This window comes from Brachyistius frenatus, unplaced genomic scaffold (genome assembly GCF_029030835.1).
Source record: "Brachyistius frenatus isolate BFR_SWC_R1_liver_20210118 unplaced genomic scaffold, ASM2903083v1 Contig_25, whole genome shotgun sequence".
In the NCBI taxonomy this organism is placed as follows: Eukaryota; Metazoa; Chordata; class Actinopteri; family Embiotocidae; genus Brachyistius; species Brachyistius frenatus.
The window spans coordinates 4,550,582-4,574,752 of NW_027210624.1; the positions used below are offsets into that span (position 1 = coordinate 4,550,582).

The 24,171-nt window shown below is 39.2% G+C and overlaps 1 protein-coding gene across 1 annotated transcript in view; it reads right to left on the reverse strand.

Moving 5' to 3' along the window:
* vopp1b (VOPP1 WW domain binding protein b) overlaps nt 1-24,171 on the reverse strand; it is a 50,948-nt gene that overhangs the window by 24,138 nt on the left and 2,639 nt on the right. The window contains exon 2 of the mRNA XM_069698093.1: nt 4,487-4,545. Within this exon, the coding sequence (XP_069554194.1) occupies nt 4,487-4,545 (59 nt within the window). The remainder of the gene's footprint in view (nt 1-4,486; nt 4,546-24,171) is intronic.

Here is a 24,171-nt window from a genome sequence, read left to right on the forward strand (position 1 = left end):
CGCACATGGAGCAGGAGAAAGATATCCTACCCTAATGAGTAACCGGTACAAATTTCGTGGCTTGATCATCATCAGTTCCTGTGATACACACGTTTTTGTGAGCAGTGCACGAGCGGTAGTCCCGGAACTTATTAATCTCCCCTCGTATTCGTGAAACCCTCTCCTCCTCATCACCACCTCATCCTTCTGGTTTTACAGTCCCAACATCTGAAGCTTCCACCGTCATTTCCACACTGCCCTCACCCCAAACCAGTCAAGGCAGATGACCAGCCCCCTCTGAGCCTGGTTCTGTTGGAGGTTTCTTCCTGTTAAAAGGGAGGGCATTTTATAATCCAGTTGTTGCTCCGGTGGGAATTGTTGAAGATCTGGTTTCCTGTTCAAAGTGCCCTAAGATGTTTTATGGTGTGCTTTGGCGCCACATAAATACAAATTTGAAATTCACCTACTAAACGGCCAAATGTATCTATCAACGGATCAGATTATTGTTGATTTCAAATATACAACCCCTTGTTGCTATAGCAACACATGAAAAACAAACAAACACCCATAGCTGCCAATAGGTCCTAATACTAATACTGATTGGTCCAAACCACTCTGGTTCAGCCAAAAGCACACAACTTGAAGCCAGACACGATGACAAATCAGACTGCTTTACAAGGTAAGAGATTCAACCTCCAGGTCATATCTTGGGTTGCAGTTTGACCCAAAAATATGACATGACCTGTTGACATGATTTGTGTTTTTGGAATTTTAATATTTTAATTTGAATAGTTGGTACAAGCTTCAAATAGATTTATTACAATCATGAATTGTTTTACTCTTAATTAAAATAGACATGCATGGGTATTGTTTCTCTGCAATTAAAACTATGTGGAAAAGCTTTTCTGGCTTTTTCCTTAATTTATTTGAACATATTTTGGATTTTTATTTGAAAAAAAAAACAAAAACAGATCTCTGGTGTCATTGAATCGGAAGAAATAAACAGATATTGATGGGGGAGGGCAAGAGTTTTTCATTAGCGAGGTAATCTCTCTTCCCTAATGTTCTGTGTCTTCGTCTCTCTTTCTTCCTATAATCACGCCCTTGCTGTGCCCAGCAGCTAGTAAGCAAAGTAAATTGATGAAAGTAAATTGGAACTGTGGCAGAAGCCTGTCGATTGCCGGAATCAGTAAAACACACTCGGTGAGTTTCAAGCTCCAGTAAGCAACAGCTTTGGAAAAAGCGTTGACTCAAACTTTACTTTAGTATCCTGCGGTCGCAAATGTTAACGAACCCACTGCGAATTAACATCGTGCACTCTTTTTAGTAATCTGGTTCGACAGCCATCCAAGTTCCAACAAAATGTGATTTAAAGAGGGTTTTTTCCCTTCCTCTAAGAAAGTTAGGATATTAGGTTCATCAAGATAAACATCTGGTGGTGTTAATTCTTCTAATCAGGTGCTATTAAACCATCGCAGAAGAAAAGGAAACAGCAAGATCATTGCTGTGTGTTTTGTAGGAGTGCTGGTTTTAAGAAGTCTGTCCGAGTTGGTTACTTTCACCTGAGGAGGGAGTATAAAAGGGCTTTTTCCTGTGATTGCTGACTGCTGAGAAGCCTGACCACTGACCACATGGCCTACATTTAGATTCATTTGCGTGTGTTTTTTTCCTTTATACTTGCATTCCCTCTTCACCCATCCACATATGCTTCCATTACTGATATCTTACATTCCTACATTTTATTCTCAGTTCATTTGAATAAACACTCTTTTCTCTTTGGATTTGTATGTGGAGTCTCCTTTGTTGCAAGTCTGGAGCCAGATTTGTAACACAAATAATAAAAAATGTGACAGAAAAATCACATTTCTGTTTTTTACGTGTGTTAATGTAAGGGTGTTTTCTCATCACTCTTCACAGATGTGATGTTCTCCCCTCTGAAGACTACTGTTTAATTCACGAGTCCGCATCATTTAATCAGTTATTTTGACATATTTTCAGAATTATGAGTCATGTTTGACATCTTTTATGTGCCTAAAACCAGGCGGATAGAAACACACCTACAGTACATGTATACAAGGTTGGATCCATAAGTTCCAAGGCTGATCCTGTTGGCTGTGAACGATGCATCGCACCATAACATGCACGGAGCACAGAGAAGCTATAACCTTTGTGAGTAAGTATTCTTAGTTTGTTGTTTGATAAAAATCAGGGCCTGAGTTGCACCTGCATTTTTGAGTGGGCTGGCGCGATGTTTTAAGTGCTAGAAACTTAACCCGAGAGCGTACATGATTATTTGTGACAAATTATTGGGGAACAGAAAGATGTACCAGGGAGCCAAATCCGGCAAGTAGGCGTGGTGGGGAGCGATGATTGTGTTATTGTGGCCGAGAAACTTGTGCGTTTTCATTGCACTGTGAGCATGCTAACTGTCATCTTGGAGAACCCAAGTACCATTGCGCTACAGTTCAGGTCAGTTGCACTGGATGTTTTCCCTCATGCCTCGAAACATCACAATAGAAGTCAGTGTTGACAGTCTGACCATGGGGGACAAATTCATGATGCACCACCCCGCAAATGCCAAAGAAAACCTACCTGGCCTTTTTTTGTGTTTTGGACAGCTGTTATAGGCCGAGGCTAATGGGGAACCTCGCTATGCACTGAGCTTCTTTCCTCTCACTCTTTCACTCTCCATACACTCATATCTCACCATTACATCTCATTAACTTCATGCTTTCTATCTCCTATAGTTTTTGATTTGGTCTGTTGTCTCCATTTAGTTCCCTCGCTCGCGTAGTTTCTGTTCTTTCTTTTGCAGATGTCCCGTCATGGAGCTGCATGTCTCTGTCCTGCGCTTGTCGTCTCCACCAACAGTTCTTCTCTTGTATCTCTATGCTGTCCTTTTCTCTCTCTGCTCTCCTCTCACCCCAACCAGTTGAGGCAGATGTTCTCCACCTCTGAGCCTGGTTCTGTCGGAGGTTTCTTCCTGTTAAAGGGAGTTTTTCTTCCCTCTGTTGGAGGTTTTTCTCTCTTAAAAAGGAGTTTTTCCCTCCTAGCTTATGTGGGAATTGTTGAATTGTTGGGTTTCTCTGTATAACGTATACGTATTACGTGACGTAAAATTCTGTTGTAAGGACTTTAATATGTTAAGTGCCATGAAATAACCTGTGTTGTGATTTGGCGCGATATAAGTAAAATTGAATTGAGGTCCAGCTATCGTGGTCCACTACTAAGAACCAGTAGTATTTTTCATGGTGTAGTATCTGTAGTTTTTGTAAGTTAAAATGCTCAGAATACAGAAGCATTAACCATTCAGGATTATGATTTACAATCTTATTATTTGAGAGAACATTTTATAAAGTGATGCCCACTAATCTGGTTGCGTAATCTAGCCAGCCGTGCAAAGCCACAGAGTGTGACACTGGGTCATTAAAGGTCGGGGTAATTTACGCACTGCATCTTTGGCCATTTAATTAAGTATTGGAAAGTAATTTTGTCATACCCAGGGTATTTATTAAGACCACAATATCAGTGATGTTTGGAGCACATTGTTCTTTATCAGTGTAATAAATATATTGCATTGGGAGTTTTAAGTGTACATAATTTACTTATGCTCACTCCTCAACAATTCGACTGTATTGGATGGGTGTTCTTTGTTCACTTTGATATTTAATTAATACCAGTGTTTGGCATCAGTTTTTCATTGAACTGCGCTCTACATGGGGCAGCAGTTATCATATTACCAGTGCAAGAGGCATTTATAATATTAGTTACCTCGTCCCAAGCTGATTTATCATCATCAGCCTGTGGAGTACCATAAATTTGATGATTATGAGCTTGACTTGATTGGCCATGATTGAAATCGGCGGTAATTATCTACTCCTTCTGCTTCATTAGTGCGCCGCGCTGTGCCAGAGTTGGGCTTGTGCTTGTGTTGACCAAAATACCAAACAAGCTGACCACGTCTAACAGCACACGTGCGCTAGGTGGACGAAAATAGGGCCGTCTGAGTACAAAGTGAGACTGCAACCATCTGTAATACATTTTTTGTGCCCTGACATGAAGCATTTAGGAATTACAGGGTGGAAGCCATCAGCCTTATTAAAGACAGCAGATGTGGTGCCAGTGGGTCTATAATCAGCCAGATTTAAATGGTCCACAGTAGGATAACGGAGTTAACACATACACGTTACTGTTGTTGTGCTCTGTTATCACCACATCTAAATCCTCATTATGATGCCCTTCATGTGTTTTACAATAACTGCGTTTAATGTGAAAGCAGTGATTAATCTGCACTGTGAATCTAGAAGTGCTAACAAAGCCATTGAAGGTCGGTGAACAATGGCCAAAAGATTATTTGAAAAAAACAACATATAACTATGTTGTAGAGTTGTTTGGAATCAAAATTTCAAATTTCTGAAGTCTGTTTTGGCCACAATGATGGATATCTGAGATTTTTGTATTCTGAGTTTTGAGTTGATTGGTTTGAAGTTGAAAGAGTGAAACTTACATGAAGTAGATTGGGTATCCACCTTCAAAATACCAGCAGTACTTTTTGGCTTCGACAAACTATGAAAGAGAAAGACAAGAGAAAATAATTATTAAAACACTATGTACACACAGAAATTATTCTAAACATACATGGGACAGAAAGCACAACACACAGTGGATGTTGGTGCTGGTGGAAAAACTCAAATCAGACACGGGACAGAGCAATTGAACAGATGCTTTTAGTTAGCATGGATAGCGATGACGTCCGCCTCTGAAGGATTGTTCAATCATATATCTTACCATACCTGAAATCATTCCACCTAACACTGTATCTGCACAATGTAGCCTAACATGCCCAGGAAGTTATAAAACATCCTTTGGCATGAAAAGCCATTTTACCATTGTCTGTGTGCAAAATAAACAGTGGCTTTACTCCAATGTTTAAAAACCTGAAAATGATGGAGATGCTAAGATTGTGGATGGATTAATGATACAAAAAAGAAATCATTCATCCATCCTTAACTGTCACAAATAAATGGTTGGAAAGGCTTCTTGGATCCTTGAATTGGATTGTGAGCCAGCACCACCATCATCATCACTCAACATGAAGATGGCAAAGTTTCCAAGCCTTTTATGTTTAAACCTCTGACCGGATCTGTGCCTCCTGGACCAAGTCCACGGTTGTCAAAAAGAGGACAGGAGCTGTGACTGAATGATATTGGTATCACCTGCCCCAATCAATGTCATTATGTTCTCAGTGAAAAGGGGCAGGAACCTACTGTACATACCGGTTTACTTGAGATCAGCGCATCCTTTTTGCATGCTCTACAACAGGGGTGTCAAACATACGGCCCGCCAAGGGGTCCGGCTCGGCCCGCCGGATGACTTTGCTAAGTGTGAAAATTACAGAAAGACATACATTGCATTTCTATGAGAATATGGAGGTTTATGAGTACAAACGTTTTGTAATTGTTTTTTTTTTAATCGATCCAGTAGTTGCTTCAGAAACAGCGTAAATGCGACGTCTGCTCCGGAGGGAGAAGCTGCTGCTCGCTTTGTGACCCGTTAAATCTGCAGAGGAGAGCCCATGCAGATAAACAGTGGGCTGATGTCTGAGTTTTTGCTCTTTATGTTTCTAGTTTATTGTAGAAAGACCTTTAAAATAGGGTTTATCATCCAAAAACCTTCACCAATGATTTAAACATAGAGAAATATTGTCGTTATGTATGCGTTATTATGCTATGATTTTACTGGTCTGGCCCACTTGAGATGAAGGTGGGCAGTATGTGGCCCCTTAACTAAAGTGAGTTTAACACCCCTGCTCTACAACATAACCTAAGCTGGTGGAGACCTGAGGTGTGTTCCATAAAGACTACCAGTTAAATCAAACTCAATTCAGTAAGTGAATAAATGAAAATTAATCCATTTTCAGGGAATTTAGTTTTGTAAATAAGTCTGATCTAAGTTACCATGGATATGGAAGAAAACCCAGACAAAAACCCAGGCCAGGTTACTTTTCAGTCTTCCCGTTATCTCAGGCTGAAGCAGAATGAAACATGTTTTTCCTAAAAAGTTCCTCCATGAAGGATCCTCTTTATTGCGGCACTGGGAATAGCCTGCTTTCATGTAAATTTTATAGCACCAACTGACGTGTGATGCCCTTAACCGTGTAATTAAAATCTCTGGGCAGATTTAGTCTGTTCTAGTTAATGTGTGTTTTTGTGCATGTATTTGAATGAACTGTGGTTAAAGTATAGACAATAATCAGCTTTCTCTCATGGCTGTAGCTTCATAAAAAAAAAAAAACTTGTATTCTCTCCTCAGATGTCATTAAATAAAAATAAAGAAGCATACATTCAGAAATACATTTATTAAAAAAGTAGATAGCGTCATACAGCCAATCTGAATGTATTTAAACAGTATTACCCCCATATAGAGCAGGGGTGGGCAATTAATTTCCCCAAGGGTTAAGTATATATAAGAGCAATGACACCTCCAGCCCACAAAGCACACACAACCAATGATTCAAGTCTTAATGAGGGTACATAATTACTGACTTACTGAATTAAAGACTGGTTTTTATTTTGCTATGTTCCTCAAGGTAAATTACTCATAATTCTTTGACACAAGTCACTCAGGTAGCAACTTAATGGGGAAGAAACGCCCGACGGAGTTGGTCCCGGTGAGAACTTCTCCCTCCACAGCTCCGCTGCGGCTCAGCAGGTAACTCTCTGGAAAAAACTGATAAATTCACTTGATATCTCTTGGGAATCTCAAAATGTCGTACTTTGCTCCAAATCTGCTTCCTGCACCTCTGTTTTAGCTGCGGCGTCTCCGGTAGGTGAGTGCGTGGTTAAGAGGATGGTGGTGGTGGTGGTGGTGGTGGTGGTGGGGGGGGGGGGGGGGTGCTAAGGGCTCTGCTACGTGCAACACCAGGACTTCCAGACCACTAGCTCGCTCGGTGAGACGTTTAGGGAACGTCTGTAAATTGGGCTACTGAACATTACCTGGGTTACACATGCATGATTTACACTTATTTACGTTTGATTCCTAATTTACCATTGAACTCACATGGACTGGTCAGGGACAGCCAAAGGGCTGGATGTGGCCCGCGGGCCGTACAATGCCCAGGTCTGATATAGTGGCACACACATATAACTTGCACACACCGCAGAAAATGTTGGCATATGCGACCAATCAGCTGCATTCAGCACCGCAAGCCAGACAACATGAAAGTTCCTGAGATTTTACTTCAAACCTCTGGGCCATATTCAATAAACGAAATAAAGGCAGGCCCGAACTAACCTGATCAATTTATCATTATTAACAGGCTGCCTATGCACCCCAGGCCTTTGAAGTTGATGTAATTAACCTTTTAAAAACACACCTATTTTTTTAGGCCTCTGCTCGAAAATTGCATACCCATAATAAAAAGAGTATATCTCAAGGTCTATTTGAATAATGTTGGTGTAATAATAAAGGGAACACTTGTAAGATTTGTTCAGATGTGTAAATATCAGTATATATGTCCATATTATATTAATAGTTTTGCTAAGACATATATGCTGATATTTACACACTTGAAAGGGAGAAGAGGGCTTAAAAGGTTAAACCCCTATTTAAAAAGCAGGCGCTTGCCAACAGTAGACCTGTATCCAACCTGTCCATTATTTCTGAAATCCTTGAAATAGTTGTTGCAAATGGATTATGTGACCATTTGAACAGGACTGGTTTGTTTTAATGGTGATACTCTGGATTTACACTGCATCAGGGCACTGAAATAGCACTGGTGAAAGTTACCATTGATTGTTGTTATTGCTTCAGACAACGGACTCATCTCTACAATTGTCCTGATGGATAAGTGCTGCATTCGATGCCAATGATCACAACACTTTATTACAGACTGGAACATATTATTGGAGTTAAAGGAGCCCCACAAGGCTGGTCTAAATACTCCTTGTCAGATAGATTGTCAACAATGACACAAGTGGACACAGAAGTGGCACATGGAGTTCCACATGCTTCTGTGGTCGGACTGATACCTTTTTCATTACACATGCTTACACATAGGCTATATTATTAGAAAGCACTGCATACATTCCAATTGTTCTCCAGATGACACCCAGCTGTATTTATTCATGAAGCCAGATAAAATAAATCCGTTAGTCAAACTTCAGCTATGTCTTGAGCCATAAAGGCCTGAATGAACTGTAATTTTCCACCTCTATTATTTTCCACCTCTATTATTGTATTCACTGAACTCATTAACCACATTTAAATGGTGTTGCCTCCAGCATTACTTAGAGGAACCTTGGAGTTATTTTTGATCAGGATTTATCATTTAACTCACAACTAACGCAAGTCTGTAGTACTGCCTTCTTTCACCTGTGCAATATTTTCAAAATAGGGACATCCTGTCTCAGAATGACAAAAAAAAAAAAAAAAAAAAAAATAGTCCATGTACTATTCCGAGCTCACTTTACCTGATAGTATATCAAGTCTACAGCAACATCAATTGTATCATAAACAAAGCTGGTTTTATTGCTGGATTCCTAGGTAAAATGTGCCATATGTAGAATTACCTTCTTAAAGTATAATTTGTTTGGTTAACTACAAAAAATAAAATCTGGTATTTAACTGACAAACATCAGGTTTTCTGAAGGTTTCCCGTTCCCCTGGGTTGAAACCTTTTTATTAAAGACCCCCACTGAGAAACATTACTATAAAACTACTGAGGAAAAAAATAAATGCCATTACCTCCGGTTTCCAGTGAACCTTTCCATGGAAACTGCCAACATCAGAAACAGCAGATATTTTTTTACTGAAATCCTTCTTCCTCATCCAAGCCAGCAGGTTTTTCGAGTACCAGTACATGTACAGGTAAGACATTTTCAGCCGGCTTTGTGGTGGCAGTGGAGGATTCTCATGCAAATGTAAATGTGCAGGAATTGGATCTGGTTATGAAATTGATACAACATTTAATCACATTGCATTGTTATGCATCGAACTCTCTGAAGTCCTGCTGTGCTGAGAAATACCCTGAAGAACTCTGGTAGTTCAAAGCAGCACAGTCAAGTGGTAGGAGTTCTCGTGAAGGAATCTGGTGCTTCGTCTGAAGATACAAAACACTTTCACTGTGTGAAAGCAGAAGTCCTCAATTATATATGAACATACTTCCACAACTGTCATGTGGTAATGCACAGGAGAAATCTTACTTCTTTGTGGTAATTTAAATCCTGTTGGGTCTGCAGTTTCCATATTAAAAAATATTTTCCTTGTGTTGCTCAGGCTGATGAATCCGAGCCCAGTAATTACTGCACAGAAATCAGGACTTCACTTAAACTGAAAAGGTCACTGCCATGTCTATTTTGGTGATGTGTCCAGCATGGGCGTAACTATGACATAACCACAACCCCCCAATGCCTACTCAGAATGGCCCGATGGCCCTTGGCAAGTAAAAATTCATGTAGGATAAGTTGGTTGGCCACCATAGTGGTCTCAAAGACGTTGTGCAGTCTGCTTCCATTTACCTATTCACACACACATTCGCACACCATTGGCAGCAGAGGTGCCATTCAAGGTGCTCGCCTGCCATAAGGAGGAACTTGGTGTCTTGCCCAGGAACACTTTGACACGTGTGGACAAGAAGAGCTGGGGATCCACCAACCTTATGATTAATGGGCAACCCTCTCTACCAACTGAGCCACTGTCTGACCGTCAATTCTGACAGTGATTATAGAGATTAGTAAACTCTATAAACAGATATATGCATAGGAGAGCAGATACATTTTAAAAAGCTAAAATGTCATCAGGTTTCATTTTGGCCAGTTTGTTCCACCTCTTTTTCCCACCACATGGACCATTTACCTGCATGCAACCAAAGACCACTCAAACTAAAAACGGAAACCAGAAGGCTTCCCGTACCAATGTCCAATTGCCTACAATTTTGCATTCAAATTTCTTCAGAGATTCACAACTTTTTTATTATTTCTCATAATATATAAATGGATGGAGTAATTAGAAATGTGGGCTTAAGTGGAAACAAAAAGCCAAACAAAAAAAACTAACAAATGCAGCAAAGAAATCCTGCTACTAAAAGAGATGCAGGGACATGACTGCAATTAAAAGATTAGTAACTTCCCAATTCTCAATTACACGGTTCCTATTTCTTCAGCGAAGATATTCATCATAATAAGTCATGGGATTTTGTCTGAAGATGTAAACAAATGTGTCCACCTCTGTTTTTGTACTGCAGTCATCTAGATTCCTAAAATCTTCTAAATGTAAAAGAGATCTGCATTTCTCTAAATTTACAAGTGGTTTTAATTAACATAGAAGTCAACATAGAAGATCTGTTCTTTTATCTTTTAGTCACATCCAAAATTTGATAAATACAGGCCCTGAGGAATCGTACAGAATCCAACCACCACTCTAATACTGTGTGAGAAGCAGAGCTGCAGGATGGCATGGCAGGTTGAGCTGTTTGGTGGCTCACAGCACCAGAGTATAATAGGTTATTTGTCAGGCTACTGGTGGAGAATGGGGCCATACTGTGAAACTTCGCCTGAGAAATAATGGCAGAACACACATTGTAGGAAAGTGTGAGGGAATGATGGCAGGGGAGATAGAAATACAGCATAGAAAAGCAACTCATCCTCTCCTCTGAGACATTGCACATCCTCTCTGCCCAGACTGTGTTCCACCGCACTGGTGGTGACTGGTGGGAAATCTCATACCCACACGAAGCACACAGGCTGTCTCATGTTTTTTATATCTTTAGATTTTTTTTTTTTTAAATCACAGAGCAGCTAGATCAATAGCCTTGATTTTAAATGATGTCCCTTTGTAATATTTGAGTACTGAAATTCTGTGAAAACAAATAAGTTGCAGTGTAGTGGTGATGGGGTCATTAAAATCCAATGGGTTTATCCTCAAGGGATCACTGATAAATTAAGCAGATTCATATTTCAAGATTATTTTGTGTTCAAAACTGAATTTTTTTCCCTGAAAGAGGTGCTATAAAAAAGAAAGCTCATGACAAGATTGCAGCCTCCCGAGCAGCCTTGTGGGACTGCACTCAGGCACAGCGGTGACATTTTAACCTGATGATGGCACTTGAGGAAACGTCTCGTCTGAAATACATTTCATGGAAATCCATCAAGAGCTGAAACAATGTTTTAATCAAAAGCACAGGTGTCCCTAAAAATTTAAAATCAAGATATCACCAAGGATACTATTCATTCCCTGGGAACCATGAAAAATTAACAACAATCAATGGAGTAAATGTTGAAATATTTTACTGGATAAGGTCAAACTTTGACCAACTGTTGGTCCTCAGTCTTTGGTTTCATCCTCCGGAGAGAATGTCTCACAAACTACAGGACAACCCTTCAAGTAGCTGTGTAAGTATCTCAGTCAAAACAACGAATTCACCACCAAGGTTATAAGGGTTCATCATCTGGGGAACATGAATGTTTAAACCAATTTTAATGGCGATCATTCCAATAGTTGTAAAGCTATTTTTGTCTTGACCAAAAAACACACATCGGTTTTGCTGGAGCCATGTTACTAATCTGGCTGTCATTTGAAAGAATACATAGTGTAGGAAACGTATGGTAAGTGGACTCAGTAAATTATCTGCACGTTGGATCAGAAACACGATGATTCATCCTCTGGATGTTCCTAAGGGCCAGGAATATCCACAGAAAATAAGATAGTATTAGAGCTAAAATAAAAGGTTCAATCCCCTCCCATCCCATTTTGACTGTATCATGGTGTAAAAGTAAATATAAGAGGGTCACCAAAGTCATTCAAATTTATCTTCTTCAGACTATCAATATCTATACAATACTTAACATCTAACAGACCTACTGAAACAACACATGAGCTGAACATGCTTGAGAGAGGATCAGCCATTGACTTGATATGAGTACCATCCATTTATCTGCCTTCCTCTCTCCATCAATATGAGCACTCTTCTGTCTCCAGTTAAAAGCTGCTGCTGTTCACTCGCAATCCTCCTCTGAATCGAATAGCTTTGGTCCTCTCATGTCACATTATCCCAGACATTAGCCTTAATATGACTCAGTTAACAATGTAATATATGTATTTATGTACATTTTCATATATGTATTTATGTAATTTTTTTATATATATGTAATATATGTCCATATAATGCACAAACATGCATTATATATATGTACAAACAATATATGAAACCTATCAAATAATGTAATAATTTCATGTGACATAAATGTCGAGCTCATACAAATATCCATGTTTATGTATGTATAATGCATTTTGATATATGTCACATATATAATTATTTATACATTTGACATATATGTATTTGTATAAATGTGTAATATACAAATGACACATTCATGCATATCATTTTACACGTGTGCATGTGTCCATGTGTTAATATTATGTATATGAATTTCAAATCCTAAACATTTTGCATTGCTGCAAGGTATAAATGGCACACTGCCATATCTGAAACATTTAGTGTATGTCAAATGTGCCCAAGCAGGACCAAAGGGGGACCCGCAACCAAGCATAATCTGGACGGTAATGTATCTGGTGAATACAAAACAGCTATTAAACGTGAACAAAATGGAAAATGATGATGTTGAAGACAAAAGCCCAGCGGCTGCTGTCAGACACACTGACCAACCTTTGTAAGGAGGAGGAGAGCAGAGCAGAGGTCTCTCAATAATTCTTTGCGCTACGGACACTTCAAATCCAGGTCATTTCATAAACATGTGAATAAAGCATGTAAACGAGAAACTTAGCGTTTAGTGAGCTTAAACTTTGCACTTTAAAATGACAGCACAACGATGGTAATGACAAGCGTAGAAGTCAGCTGCAGCAACAGGTGAATACCTTTTCAGATTTGTATTATTCACCGAAGTGAAATCAGCTCGCAGCGTCAAGAGTGTCGCACAGCAGCGTTACAGCAAACGCACTCAATTGATTGGAGGGGAAAAAACTAAAAACAACCTCGATAAAGTTGAAAAGTTTTGCATAATCAATAGCTCATCAATAAAATGCTAAACACGAACAACATTTCACTCCTACCACAGGACGGTAGACAACGAGCTACCACCTCGTTTTCATTAAAAGTAGTACTCAGAGCTGGACATATAAAAAAGGTATTCTACTCATTTCACATATCAATGATATTCTTCTGCAAAATTATGCAAAATAATAAAAAACCCAAACAACAAAGTCCATGCATATAGGTTTTAGTAGACAGTGTTGTTATAGGAAACACCTTATGTCTGGTAGGCATGGACCAATGTGTGATTTTGGTGAAATGTGCTATTACACAGATGTGTGACCCTTCCTACATGCACACACAAACACACTGAGTGAGAAAAGAAACTGTACTAAAACTGTTGTTTTCAAAACATGTATTTCATTGTTTTAAAAAGCTTTGTCAGTATTGTCAAGCCTGTGCCTAGTGTTAGTAGATATTAAAATCTTTCACTTCCATAGCTGTAAGCTTTAATTTCACAATTCTTTCACTTTGTTGCTTCCCATTGAGTTTTGTTTGGACCTAATTGTTATCCTGTCCCCAACACTGCCAGCAATGGTTACCATCCAGCTCTGTTCATTGTCTTTCTCTAATTAGAGCTCAGTGAAAGAGCTGACAGCAGAGGAAAGTGTCCCTCTTGTGCTCCCGTGGGACAAAAATGACTGTTATGCAACCATAGAATGCATTTTCATGCTTTAAAGACCAGCTCAGATGGGTTTTGGCTGCAGGACATTCAGGAAGATGAATAAATCAAATGATTGTACGCTGAACCTTAAACCTTTTCATGTAAAGAATGTGTAAAGTGATCAGGGCGTGTTTTGCTTTTGAAGATGCAGGATTTACCAGATGAGGTTGTGAAACAAAACCTTTCTATTGAGGCATTTTGTACACAAAGCATGAAAATATTCTCATTATACTGGATTTCAAGACATTTCTGTCTTTCATGATGATCTGAATGGTGCTAAACTGTAAATTCTGGCAAACTCAAATGGATTATGGCCACAAAGACAGGGAGCAAGTGTCAATACATAGATATTAATTTCAATTTAGTTTTATTTATATAATTTGTTTTTTTCACAGCATAAGTCATCTCAGGGCACTGGGAACATAATAAGGACCCCAACAGAACCTTACAACACGAAGAAACTTCACAGAACCAGGCTCAGAGGTGGGGAGGACCATCTGCCTCGTTGGGGTGAGAGGTACGTGCTGAGAGAGAAGACCAGCATAGACAAAAAAAGAAAAAAAAGAAGCATTGGCTGGTTTGTGAGGCCACTGTCCACAGATCAGGAACATGCTACAGATGGGCATTTCAAGAAAAAATACTATTGAGATTTTGCTTGTGAATGTTTGATTATTAATCGACTATTCTAACCCCCTCCAACACTAACAACCCAACTGCACATACACAAAAAGAGAAGAAAAGACTTGCGCCGCTAACTTGGGCTCAACGAACGCCATCTAACTCCTAAACTGTTGCCGTGCACAGCTGATAAGAAGTGCGTCTTTAGTTTGAGCTTTGAGATGAGGGCTGTTGTTTGTGCCGCACGTCCAACATTAAACTCACTTCTGCTGGCTACTGATTATTGATCAGTGGAGGCTTCATCTGCTCGGTGCTTCACACGCTTGCTTCACAATTGTGGGTCTCAGACAGCTTTTAACTGTACTACCGCCACCTTCGGATGGACGTAAAGCAATACTACCAGGCGGCAGTAAAAACAGGGGAGATGAGGAAGAAGAATAGTCACATATACTAATTAATTTTTTATATTTGAACAAGTATTCAATGATTCAAAAATAATGTTCCATCTGTGGAACAAGCAGTTCCAAAAGCAGAAATACTGTACCTGCAATACGTTAGTGAAAATCTCCTCCACTGCCTGATTTTACATTCCGTTTCATCTCTTTCACCACTCTACACTTCCCCTCTTCCTTCGATCTCCCATCAAACCCCCTCTCCTCATCCTTCCTGTGATATTGATCTCTGCTGACCACACAAATGCTTCAACCATTAGCAAGCAGCAACACACATGAGCATGATGCACATGAGCATTTTTCCTGAAGTGGAGAAAGCAGTCGGGAGGAAACCGAGCTGGAGAAAAGCAGGGCTCGGCTTCCTGTACAAGAACTATATTTGATTATCTCCTGGCTCAAGCTGAATGTATTAGTTGGCTGTTGTCACTGTGTGTCTACTGGTTACAGTTTCATTTTAAATTGTTCTTAAATTATGATTAAAGATCTGAACTGCAAAAGGCTAATCTAGGCTGTAAATGGTGATTTTTCTTTTTCAATGCTTGTATCTGTAACCAATTTTGCACTAGTTTTTCAAAACCAATTATTAAAATAACAAAGACAACCCAATCAGATCACACAATACAACCAGGACTACATGAAATGGACAAAAAACAAATATCATGATATATTTTTCCAAATAAGATGCACCAAATAATAATATTGTAGGAATGACTGTTGGTGCTTTCACAAAATATTCACACGTTCATGACATTTTTGACAGATTATCATTAGTGCTGTGGATAGTGTTGTAGGATGGAGTTGAGCCAACATTGAGAACGACAATGCTGCTCAGTTTGGGTTCCTTCTTCTGTCTGTCTATTCTGTTTCTTTACTTGGTTAGAAGTTGAGGTGAAGCATCAGTTTGTGCAAACATTTTTTTTTTCGTATGTTCAAATTTATATTTTTTTGGACTAAAAAAGCGTGCTCTGATCTGCTCTTGCTTCGCAAACAATAATCTTATTACTTGTTAAAGTCATTGTACTCTCACTGAAGCTCAAAATGGGTGTTATCAGAACCCTCCACGATGCCCACTAGGACAGAATGAAAGCAGCACATCATGGAAGCTCTTAAAACCTGTGGGTACCCAAACTGGGCCTTCACCAAAACCAAGAAAAGAAACCGAACAGACGGAATACAAACTGAGCAGTATTGTCATTCCTTATGTTGCCGGAGTGTCTCAGGACTCAGCAGTCCATCTTCCCGTGAAGGACAAAGGACACTCAAGCCATGTATGTCAAACTGGAAAGACCATCACTGAACAAAGGAGGTGGTCTGAGACCCCACTTATCAATTACAACGCAGTCCTGACATCCCTGCCAAGGAAGATAAACAACCATTTACACCAGGACCCTAATGGCTCACATTAGGTGTTTTTGGACCAAACAGTTCTGAGGGCTTTCTTTAGAGGAACTAACCCCACCACAGTTTCCCCCAGAAGTAAATAGGTTCGAAGGCCTTTTGCAGTTTGCATTTGCGCCAAAAATAGGAACTATGAAATGATGTAGCACCATTTAGTGAGGAGACAAAGATTTTGGGTTTCTTCATCTGCTTGAAATTCATGTACATATTTTACATGTAAATGGTCTGTACTTGTATAGTGCTTTATCACCTTTTGGTCTCAAAGCGCTTTAACATAGTTTTTCCCATTCACACACTAATGAGACAGATCACCATGCAAGGTGCTGCCATCAGGAGAACATTCACACACCGATGGTACAACATCGGGAGCAACTTAGGGTTCAGTGTCTTGCTCAAGGGCACTTAGGCATGTGGACGGGAGGAGGTGTGGATTGAACCACCAACCTTCTGATTAGTGTTCAACCCACTCTACCGTCTGAGCCACAGCCTCCCTATGTTTCAAGAGTTTGTTATTCAAGAGAGCCAATAAAGACACATGGAATGGTCAGACTTGTCATAATTACATTTAAAATTCATGAACTGATTCAGGAAATCATCTTGAAGCCTTGCTGTGATCTGCTTACATTTGCACTGTCAGTTTACTGCATTAATACAAACTCAACACTTCCCGTTTTATTTTAAATGAAAAGCCCTTCAGCGTTTTATTAGAACATTACAGTCATGACCGAAGTCGGACGATTACACCTTAGATGAGTAATCCAGTACAACCTCCGGTACTTCACCGCTGCGTAGCACGACGTAAACGGAGCCACGTTTGATATTCTCTCCGTTGAATCGAAATCACAATATATTTCCTCCAATGCATATAGAGTTGATAAAGCCTGGACTTTGTTGTCGGTCCTCAGTATTTTTCACCTTCATTTGAAGAAACTCTTTCCTCTGCTGTTTTAAACGGCTTTGTTCATAGCTGTACCTTACCCGGCTTACTGATTTAAACATGGCGGTTCACTGTACACTTATGTCATCACAGTTCCTTTTATAATGGGGAAAGTACATAACCAGGGGTAGGCGCTAATAGAGTACCACAAAATGGAGTTATAGGAACTTCAAAGGTTCTAAGTTCCCCCTGTGTTGACACACACAAAAAAGGGGAACTTCCTCCTACTGTTCTTTGAACTGAAATAGTTCCTCTGGTCCAAAAATGCCTCTGATGGCCAGGTGACCCAATGACCTGAAACCCATTCACACCATGAGCACTGTGACCTTAACCACCCACAGGGTGGGTTTCACATGTGACCTAAACAACTTTCAATGACTCTCAAGAAGTTCAACCTGGAACTCCCCTCCTGTTGGTCTGAAGTGAAGAAGCCTTACAGATGAGAGGCAAAACATCTTCAAGAAACTAAAGAAGTCCAGTTGCCTTTGCATTTATGTCTGTGAAGGTTCTCAGTCATCCAGGTCATGGTCAATCGGAGTGTTATCCAAAGTACATGCAGTTACATGCTTCACTCAAAAGTGTTTGAAATAACCTGGATATGAAGCATCCGTTATGCAATATAATATAATGTTAGCTTCTGAAGAGATAAGAAGGAGCCCTTTCCCTCTTGTAAAAAGAAGTAAATAAAATCCTGCAACTGTGGTCCAATTTAAATGCATACTGTATACGAGAAACATTAAGATACAATGTGTATTTGGGTAAAGGTAAATAGTAAGAGCTCAGCAGTCTGGTAAGTTCAGAAAATGACATCACTTTACTAATGTAGCTTTTAAAACCAGAAAAAGACGAGACTTAAGCCATGTCACTATATTCTGATATTCATAATGTAATACGATCTTTAATCTTATATCATATATAATGATATAACAATATGATGATAATATCTGTATCACCATGTAGGCTGTTTGTTTTCCATTACATTTATAAGCCTCTACTGAATATAAAAGAGAGTAGACATAATAATGCATCATACAGCTGCATGATAATGCAATCACATTCTGATTATACCTTAACGACATCCTTGCAAAGGTGGAAAAGGACTGTTTATTAACCGGATGACTGCACACTGCAAGGCTGCCTCAGCACGAGGATGGATACGGTGGCCTGTGCTGGTCAAATTGAGATCACAGCTTCTCTTGGTTTTTGTGTGAGAAATGAGAATGAAGAAGACGCAAAAAAGAGGCTGTAAAACTAGAATAAGTTCATTTTGATTTCAATTCAATTTAATTCATACAGTGCAAAAACACAACACAAGTTGCCTCAGGGGCACTTGGTTATAAAGCACTTGAGTCCCCTGTTTTTTTTTTTTACATATAAACCTAAATTTTGTCAAATTAGCAGTTTAAAATGTGCTAAATGAGCTATTAGCAGTTCCTGTTCGCAATGTAGTCGTGGATGATGACAATCACTGTAAGATACAGAAGGAAACTATAAAAAAAGATTCAGAGACAATATATATACAGTATATTGAGGAAATATATTTTACACTGAATCAAAAATCAGGTGCTAAGGGTTTCTAAAGTTGCATTTAGTATAATACCGGTTCCTTTAAGTTGAAATCAGATCCTTACTGGGGGGATCTGAGCTCTGGATGTCAGTATTTCTAAAAGCCTGGCCAAAACCCTGCAATCAACAAGGCAAATGAAAAAAATGAAAAAAAAACTGAATCAGATGGCAACAGTATGTTGACTGTGATGGTTACCTCATGCAAGTAAGTTTTAAGTCACTGCAATTTTAGGTTGAAGGATATTTGTAAAGTGCTTTAGAGGCTAATAAAACATTCAAACAGAGAGCCAACACAAATAGCTGCAGTGAAAGAGAAAGGGAGAGAGGGAGAGAAAAAGAAGGTACAAACACAAAGAATAGCAGAGCAAAAGAAGAAATATATGGAAATGGAAAATTATTACAATACAAGGTTAATTAATACAGGCCTGAACTATGAGGCTGCTCCTCCACATTAATGCAACTCCAGAGTAGCCAAACATCCATCATGTTTCACTGTGGGTTTGATCCACTCTGGTATCTTTCACTCTGCTGTTTGTCTCCTCACATCCACCCTTCTGTTACTGCCACACATATATTTTTTTTTACCTTGGATCCATCAATAAAGAGGGCTTTTTTGTTATTATCATGCACTGTGAAATGCTGGTATGTCTTAGCACACTCAAGAGTTTGTTCTTGTTTTCCCTCCTGAGAAATGGAGTACACGGGCCACTCGTCCTCTGAGACCACCACAAACAGCCTCTTTTGACAGGACTTTGGCTGATTAGTTTTGGGTTCTATATTTAGTAAAACCTGTGTCTGTGATTTGCTTTCCTTCCTCTGAGTGAACAAAGTTAATTGTCTGTGATGTGATAACTTTTGTCTGCCTGATCCTGCTTTCGACAGGAACAACTGATCCAGTTTCCAAAAAGCATTGAGAGCTTAGAAACCTTCAGTCCAGCCATGATTTAATGCTCAGAAATCCCCTTTTAGCTCAGAATAATCATCAGACATCTGACTCTTCTGATGTCATGTTTTCTACTGTCTCAATGCCACGGTACACTGTAATGTCCCTGCCTGGCTTCAGTTTAATTTATGTTGACCTAGAAATAATGCAGAACATGTCAGAAAGTTGTTTTGTTGTTGTCTTCTTCATTCTGATTATTTCCAGGTTTACATGTAAAAATGAAAGATATTTGATGTGCTCTGACCCTTTTGGACCCCATTCTTTAAATTAACATTAAAACACTTTGGAGTAAATGTACTTAGTTACTTTCCACCACTGCATCTAGATGTATTATGGTGAAGTAGGACCTACTTATCCATAAAAACAGTTGGGGGCATTGTTAGTCCAGTCCAGCAGATGGTGGAAGGTGACTTTAATTGTAGAATAAATTAAATACTCCTCTGCAGCTGGATGTGTTTAAGATGAAACACTTAATGTCCCATTGACATTTGTCCAAAACCAGCAAGGGCATCATGTTCTCTGACTTTTAATGCAGCAATATATTATGTTACGTAAATGTGTTTTACTGGTTATAACTATCTTAACCACAAGAACTTTAAACTGTTGTCCTGAAATAATAAACAATACTTTCCTCAAACCGTCGTACCTCTAACGTGCTGTACGTGTACAAGAACCCTTTTTACACTCTCAAGCTATTCTGCCTTACCAGCGACAGACAGTAAGATGCACTGTTTGTGTCATTAGAGTGACGCTTAAAATAGAAACTCCTTTTGAAATCAGAGAAACATATCTGCTCTTTTATAGTGATTGTTCAGATGTTTTTGCAAGCACTGATTCCAGCTGCTCAACAGCCGTGTGTAATAATGATGGTGATGCAGCAGATGGGCCAGGAGGAGGCTAACAAAACAGAAAAGTAGGTTCCATCCAACATGATGCATCCCAAAGCATTTACATAAAGTGGAGAGCCTCTGAAAAGGTAATGCAGTCACACCCTGAGGATGTATGTGTGCCTGTTTGTCATATCCATTTTACCTCCATGTTTTGTTTTGTTTTTTCTTACCAGCAGCTAAGTGAGCCTTGTGCATCTTCTGCAGGGTAATTTTAACACGTTGAAGGCTAAGGTCGATTTCAAATTCAATGGTGACGAATAAACGGTGAGCAACAACTGACAATGAGAGCTGAGCCTGAACAGTGGATGCACCTTTAGAGTTTTATATATTTAAAAAAACGGGGCCTACTTTTAACAGTCGTCACAGCTCACTTTCAAAACATTAAAATCTTCCAAACGAAATTGTTAAATGTCAAACTTACATCTGAAATTAGCTGGAATGCTTATTACTGAACACACATATGTCTGAATCAACCTTAACCCTCTGTTAGCATCATTACCCTCAATTCATAATTATTCAAATGAAAATGTTCTGATTACATATTTTGCCTATTATATCAGATTACTGCATTTTAAAGGGATGGAACATACAGATTGGAATAAAGTTCAGACTGTAGTTGGATATTTTCACATGTTTGGTTTTTCTTGCTCTCTGCGTCAATACATTCATTTTGAAATAAAATAACAAAACATTAACAGATAACTGTGTGTGTGTGTTTCCACATTTGCCCGAGTTAACTTGGAGTTTAGATTTTAGATTGATTGGAGCTGTTCGTCAATATGAAGAGAAAAATCATCAAAATGCATTAAAAACCTTAATATACCGATATTTTGGCTGAATAGCGACACAAAATATATATCTCTGTGTCTTCTACAAAGTTGGCTGACTGTTCATTTGTAAGTGAGATGACACTTTTAATAAAACAGGGTGTGATCAGGTTTTTTTTCCTTATTGAAATGAAAAATTATATCAAATAAATAGCTAAAATAATAACTTAAATAAGATTAAATAAAATAGATCTTTCTCCGAGAATGCTCCTTCAGTTGTTTTCAACTTTGTCCGTGCTACTGGTAGCCTTGTTGCTGCTCTCTCAAACCGGGTTAATTCTGTTTATTCATAATTACAGTGGTTAATTACCTGCTGTACATTAAAAACTTTCACTAATTCATTTCACATATTCATAGCTCTCCGTCCTTCAGCAACTTTATACCACAGTTGTTTCCAAGCTATTATACAACAAGTAGTTCCGACCCAGCGATCTGATTGGTCAACAGAACATTTGGACTGTGCTCAAATCATCATGACATCACACCCTGCTCATCACTGGAAATATCACTCTACCTCCTCAATGGAATATATAATTGGAATTGAATTTGATATAATATGTAATATAATGTAGTTTTTACTTGTTATAGGCCTACTAATTGTGACCCATGTGATGAAATCGGGTCGGTAGCATGACCGGATATGTTCAACAAATGACACGGTGCTAAAATCTTAAAGATATTTGACTCCATCGTTATCTTTTTTCAGTGGATAGCTTAGTTCAGGGGTGTCAAACTCATTTTAGTTAAGGGGCCACATACTGCCCACTTTCATCTCAAGTGGGCCTGACCAGTAAAATCATAGCATAATAACGCATACATAACGACAATATTTCTCTATGTTTAAATCATTGGTGAAGGTTGTTGGATGATAAACCCTATTTTAAGGTCTTTCTACAATAAACTAGAAACATAAAGACCAAAAACTCAGACATCAGCCCACTGTTTATCTGCCCCGGCTCTCCTCTGCAGATTCCCTCGCAGCGAGCGCTGCTCCCTCCGGAGCAGACGTCGCATTTACGCTGTTTTTGAAGCAATTACTGGATCGATTAAAAAAATTACAAAATGTTTGTACTCATAAACCTCCATATTCTCATAGAAATGCAATTTATTTAAAAAAAAATTCCCCTCGGGGATTAATAAAGTATAATACAGTATATACCTACCTACCTACCTTTATGTCTTTCTGTAATTTTCACACTTAGCAAAGTCATCCGGCGGGCCGAGCTGGACCCCCTGGCGGGCCGGATCTGGCCCGCGGGCCGTATGTTTGACACCCCTGGCTTAGTTACAACCAGACTGAGCTAGCTGAGCAGTTTAGTATTTATTCAGTTTGAGAAACCGCCTCTAGAAAGCAATATAACGGACAAGATCTCGTCTCTGTTGTCATTGCTAAGGGTCTGACTACTTCCTGGAATAGTAAACATTGCATACGTTTGCTTCTACTGACAGGACTGATTGTTTTCCAGGTCTTAGTCACACCTACATGTTGCCATGGAAACGGCGCTCCCGCTAACAAAAGGTTTTATATTTAGAGAGCGAATGGCCCCACAATATGAACGCATTTAGATTCCATATTTTATTTAGATGGTAATTTGTTCTCTCTCATGTAATATTGCTTCATTCAAATCTGGTGGCTACTTTAGCTTAGCAGTTTGTGATTGCTTTTCTCCCTCTCACTGTCCTTCTCCCTACTGCTCTGTGTGTCTTATGTTTAGTTATTCCTCAGCCATCTTTAGTAATAAAGGTACATGTTGGCAAACTAATGTAGTCTATTTGTCATGATGGAGGTAAGGCTCCGATAATTGGAAGCGAGGCTCCGCATCATAAAAGAGCCCAATCGTTAACTACAGCTCAGAGGAGCCGGGTTGTGACCTTCCTCTCGCCCCAAAGGCATGAGCATTCCCCTGAAAACCTTAGTTATTACTTCATAACTTTAGAGAATCAAGCAACCAAAATTAAATGGGTCTTAACTGACAGGTAGAAGTGAAATTTACTTTTGATAAAACATGCAGTTTTCTGAACGTTTCAATGAAGACAAATAATTTTACATGGGCTATGATTCAAAACCATGAGTGTACGAGATGGGAACCGATATAAATACACTCATCAGAGTCCACCCTTTTACTGCAGAAAAGTATGTATGCATTTGTATGCACAAAATATTAGACTGTAGTTTGCAAATCAAGATAAACAAATGATATTGTCTTATTCTATATTTCTGATGAAAACATATCAATGTTTTGTAAGAACACCATACATCGCTCAGCCCTATCTGAGAGGCCTGTGAGGTACACACTATTAGTACAACGTCAATGTACAACCAGATTTCACCCACGAACAGGACTCTTTGGTAAAAACTAGCCATGAACACTATTACACTGGATTTTCACTATGAATTTGTTTTACAAACGAGACCATAACCTTCTTTGGATAATACATATACTGATGAACCGGGAGATTATGCATACCGCCAAACCATCATCAACCTACAGAAGCATGGGTGACACCCTGCTGCCAGTTCACGGTCTCTTCCTTCTTCAACTACTGCTACTCATCACTGCTGTGTTAGAAATGCTGCAATCTCAGCGGTAAAACAATTCTCTCCCATATCAAGGTATTTACAGGCTGATTACAAGAAGCAGCTGGTCGTTCGCCATCTAATATTTCCTCAGATCTTGACATGCGCAGTTGTAACAGGATAATCAACATTGATTTGCCTCCTCGGAGTGGTTGTACTGCAAAATAATTTCTCATTGATTACACCTCCGGGCTTCGGGCCAAAATCTCGAGTGTTGATTGGCTGTCCTGCATTTGATCCGGTTCCGCTGCCACCACAGGTCAGTGGATTG